At 34.4% G+C, this 4,960-nt stretch overlaps 1 protein-coding gene across 1 annotated transcript; it reads left to right on the forward strand.

Annotated features, from left to right (window-relative positions):
* The first annotated feature begins 200 nt into the window (after nucleotides 1-200).
* Nucleotides 201-2,297, forward strand: LOC109074545 (teratocarcinoma-derived growth factor-like). Its single transcript, XM_042732013.1, has 5 exons — nucleotides 201-391; nucleotides 479-528; nucleotides 607-762; nucleotides 1,671-1,785; nucleotides 1,870-2,297. Exons 1-5 carry the CDS (start codon nucleotides 231-233, stop codon nucleotides 2,042-2,044), a joined length of 657 nt encoding a protein of 218 aa, XP_042587947.1. The 5' UTR covers nucleotides 201-230; the 3' UTR covers nucleotides 2,045-2,297.
* The last annotated feature ends 2,663 nt before the right edge of the window (nucleotides 2,298-4,960 follow it).

Raw genomic sequence — 4,960 nt, forward strand, 5'->3', positions numbered from 1 at the left:
AGCTAAATGTTTTTCACTTGAGAAACAAAGATACTCGGTACAATCCCGCATTATAGAGCTTCAAAGCGCTTTGACGGCGATCGGGCGCAGATTGAGCCTCTAATCGCTTCTCTGATACTGAAGAGAACCGATTCGCTTCAAACCGGTTTGACTGACGGAACTAATGTGAATGGACGCTCATTTGCATTAGTGGGTGACTGGGAGGGGTTTGCAGGTGTTAATGGCGCGTCATGAGGGCGTCTGAAGCCCTAAAGATAAATAACAGACCCAGCACAGGGTGTTCTGCTCATTTGGTTTGCGATGGTGACACTGGGGATGTTTTGATGCTGAGCAGATCGGGTGTTGAGTTGGGTGTTTTTCAAGCGAGCGGAATTATGAATCAACTATTCGGGTGAGCAAATTATTCCCGTTTCGTTTTGGAATAACTGAATCGCTTGTCTTTCTCCTCAGGCCTCACGTTTGCTATTCTTTCCTGCAGGTTCTTTCTGTCTGCTGTGGTGGTCTGTCAGGCGGGTTCGTCTGGATCAGGTAAAAATCGGATCTTTAGCTACGCTGTTTGTATCCATATGCGCTCCTTTATAACATGGATTCGCGTTTTTCTCCCAGGATGTGAAGGAGCAGTATGTGGGAAAGCTGGAGTCTCTGGAAAGCCAAAACAACACGCGGAATTCTTGAATAAGTTCAACGAAATGAACACGCAAACGCCGCAAGGTCAACACCGGAACGCCGAGGCCGTGTTACCGTTCGTAGGACTGACCGGAGGTGACATCATCATCATTACCACACTGTGAAAAAAAATTAAGCTGTCAATAAATATTATTGGAGGAAATTTTAATTACTATTTTTAAATAATATTATTATCCTTTTATTTTATTATTATTTAAGATGAAACTTTTTTTAGTCATTTTTATTTAGTCAAAATTTCACGTAGGCTATAATTCAACGTGTTACTTGCCATTTCTTTGAATTTAATTGTGTATTTTTGTTTTACACAATTTTTTCCTAATGCATCCTGACAAATCAAGGCCTTCGAAAGAGCAGAAAGTCTTAAATTCATAAAGTCATGGAATTACATATTGCATGCACTGCAAAAAAGAAAGAAAAAAAAAGATTATCTCCATCAGTATTTTTCTTTTCCAATGCAAATATCTAAACATGGCAAATGGAACAAAATTAAATGTTCATGCTTTTAAAAAAGAACAAATATCTGTCAATATTTTTTATTCTTTAAGCATAAATTAGCTTAATTTTGACAATTTTTTTCTTGACTTAATATGTCAAGATATCTTTACTTAAGAATGTAAATTGTGTACTAAAACTTTTAAAAACTGTGTATTCATTTTTTTTTTTTTTTTTGAATTAAGTAGATTTTTTCTGAACCTACTGTCATATATTCCTTCTTGTTTTAAACAAACTCATTTTGATCTCATAAAGATCTAAACTGCGTTTTGAGCATTTAGGCTGAGTGGATCTATCCATTTATTAATGGGAATTCCAGTGTTGTCAGGCATAACGGCCTGCACAGTGTCTGGATAGTTCGTGTCATTTTGGGAAACAGATGTGGGTAGCAGCTGTTTAGATTACACGTCATAAATTTTGTAGGAAGGGGCTGCTGTTTTGTGTTTGCATCTTTGTATTTAACATCTTTATTCTGCTGTTTCTCATTTCAGTTTCTAAACAAAGCCGTACCTGCTGCAAGAACGGTGGAACGTGCATTTTGGGAAGCTTCTGCGCCTGTCCGAAGCACTTCACCGGCCGCAGCTGTGAATACGACGAGCGCCTCAGGTAATTAAATGACGTCAGGATTGAGCTGGATGGTACTGTGTCGTTGCACAAGGTTTTTGAATGATTGTGTTTTTATTTTGCCAGTGATTGTGGTGTGATTCCACATGGAGAATGGGTTCAGAAAGGATGCTCGTACTGCAGATGTGGATATGGACTTCTGCACTGCTTCCCGCATGTTTTCAGCAAAGACTGTGGTGAGTTTATAGATGCATGTTTGTTGTTGTTTTTATCTCCATCTAAACCAGTTACAGCACTTTGAAGGATATTAAGTGTGTCTGGCATCGTGTTATCAACTTATCTTAAAAAAGGCCTCTAAAATGACCTTCTTGCCCAGTATTTATGTATTGTTTTCAGTCCAAATATCTAAACATTCTTAAATCAATATACACTTAATTGAAACCAAAATAACATAATATCTTAAGTCTTGTTTCCTAAAAAACAAAGTTAATGCTTAAAAAAGGAAAATATCTGCCAGTGCATGGGGTCAGGAAAAAAACAACAACTTCTAATTATTTTGCTTCAAGTAAATGTTTAAAAATGTTTAGATGTTTGTAATATAATTCTTTTTTGCTTTAAGCATACATTTAAAAATAAGACTTCATATGTCAAGCTATCTTTAAGAATGTTTAAATATTTGGACTGAAAAATAACAATAATGAGTAAGAAAGTACTTTTTGCCTGTTTTATTGACCATGTCCATTATATTACAGCGAGGAAGGTTGATAACATGATGCCAGACACACTCTTAATATCCTGTAACTGGTTTAGTCGGAGATAAACAACAATAGACAGAAGTTCTCACCTCCAACGCTTCTCTAATAGGGCTGTGAATCACTGACTAGTGCTTGATTCAACCTGATGGCAGATGATTATTCAGGCCGTCTGCTGCTTCTTTGTTGTTTTTTCAAATAACATTCCTGTATATTATTTTGTGTGCATTTATCTTTTTTATTATTTTTTTTTTTGAGGATTTTCTGGGGGTTTTGTGTTGTAGTTTTAGATCTCTCTGAGAGTTTTGTTTTTTTGTTTTGTTGTTTTTTTTGTTTTTTTTTTTGTTTTTATTGTGGGTTTTTTTTTTCTTAACTAGGTTTTCTACATAAATGCTCTATTAGACTACGAACAAGATGTTTATTTTCTTTGACATTTAGGGCAGCATTTATTTGTGGCACTGAAATGCGTTTTGCTTCCAGTGGAAGTTTAACTAGCTGTGTTAAAAGCAACTGTTTAGTGAAGGAACATGTACATAGGATTTATATTGAAAATATATTGTGTGTGTGTGTGCGCAGCTGAACCAAAATGACTTCTGTCTGTTTCAATGTCTCTGTATGAATTTGTTATACAAGAGAATGCACTGGCTAAAAGTGAAGCTTTTTATACTCTGCATCTGTTTTGCTTTTAAAATATGCATGTCATCTGAACAATGCGCTTGTTTTAAAGTCAAGTTCTCTCCTCATTTGTGCTGGAAACTTTGGTTTCGTCAGAGGAGAGAGAGGCAGATAATGCTCAGATAGCCTAGCGTGATTGTTGACCTTTTGGCTATTTTCTCTTATCTTATACAAACAATCATCCAGCCAATCAATCTCCGTGACTATCTTGACCTTCTCGAGTTGCCTGGTGATGTACTGTAACTCTGTATGATTGAGTGAATGAATCTGTCTCATCTAATTAAAACGCGCATCAATAACTGAGATGACTGACTGTTTACTGACTTCAATTAAGCAATTTATCATGGGCGCCGATAAATTAGATTGCATCCCAGTAAACCGAGGTTATGAATAAAAGACTTTTGGGAGCAAAAATGACTTGAAGTTTTAATTTTGTAACTTTTTTTTGGTATAAAACATATTTATTTCCTAATATTAATTCAAGCTCATTTTTAAATGTCTAAAGACCCCATTATCTTCACAGTATTTGCTTTTTCAAAGTTGCAATTAATAAAAAGATTATTAGAGAAGAAAATACTATTTCAGTCTTTCTACTACTTTAAAATTTCATGTGTTACTTGCCATTTCTTTGGAACTTTTAGTGAAAGTTACTAGCAATTTCTGAGGCTGAGAATTTCTTTCTGTGTCTGGGCTGAAAGCTCTCTTCAGAAACAGCCTGAATAAACAGATACTCGGGACTCTTTTACACTACAATGCTGCTGTTCTCTTTGGTATTAATAGCTGGGTGGGGTTGGGCAGACCATCCTAAGCCCTGCATCTTCTCCATTGTCAAGCGTGATAACGGCCTCATTCTGTATGGAGAATCTACTCTTACATGTCAAAGAGATGCTTATAGGGGTGTCTCATGTGATAAAGACTAGGATATGGCCCAGCCTGCTATTCAGGATTTAGGAACAGAAACAGTTTAGCTCAGTTAAACTCATTTTGATATTTATTTTTGTGTAAGGAGAAAATCACAAATATTTATTCTCATTATTCTAATTCTTATATGCATTCTCAATGGCAATTCTCATTATTGCAATAAAATATTTTTTTTTATTCTTTTTTACAAAAAGCAGTATTGTTGCAGTATCTAAGCAATATTGCTACTGTTAAAAATACAATTAAAATTATATATCACATATATACAATACTGTTAAAATGTTTGTGGTTGGTAAAATATTTGTATTTTTGAAAAAATAAAAAATAAAAAAGGCTCTTCTGCTCACCAAGGCTGCATTTATTTGATCAAAAATAATGCTGTAAAAATTTTACATGTTATTACTATTTAAAATATCTGTTTTCTGTGCGAATATACTATAAAATGTAATTTATTGCTGTGATCAAAACTGAATTTTCAGCATCATTACTCCAGTCTTCAGTGTCACATGATCTTCAGAAATCATTCTAATATGCTGATTTGCTGCTGAAGAAACACTTCTGATTATTATCAATGTTGAAAACAGTAGTGCTGCACAGTATTTTTGTGGAAACCGTGATACATTTTCGTTGATGATTCTTTGCGAATAGAAAGTTCAAAAGAACAGCATTTATTTGAAATAGAAACCTTTTGTAACATTATAAATGTCTTTACTGGCACTTTTGATCAATTTAATGCATCCTTGCTGAATAAAAATATAAATTTCTTTCAGTCCAGACACCAAACTTTTAGCAAACATACAATGTATAATTGATTTATTTTTTATTATTAAAATAAGAAACACTGTAGTACAGAATTGTAAAAATATTGA

The sequence above is a fragment of the Cyprinus carpio genome, chromosome B10, assembly GCF_018340385.1.
Source record: "Cyprinus carpio isolate SPL01 chromosome B10, ASM1834038v1, whole genome shotgun sequence".
Lineage (NCBI taxonomy): Eukaryota > Metazoa > Chordata > Actinopteri > Cypriniformes > Cyprinidae > Cyprinus > Cyprinus carpio.

Bases quoted from the DNA above. Each gene is read 5' to 3' on its own strand.
- LOC109074545 (XM_042732013.1), top strand. From the start codon at position 231: ATGAGGGCGTCTGAAGCCCTAAAGATAAATAACAGACCCAGCACAGGG. The intron at 392-478 runs GTGAGCAAATTA...TCTTTCCTGCAG, and splicing joins ATTATGAATCAACTATTCGG to GTTCTTTCTGTCTGCTGTGG. The intron at 529-606 runs GTAAAAATCGGA...TTTTTCTCCCAG, and splicing joins GGCGGGTTCGTCTGGATCAG to GATGTGAAGGAGCAGTATGT.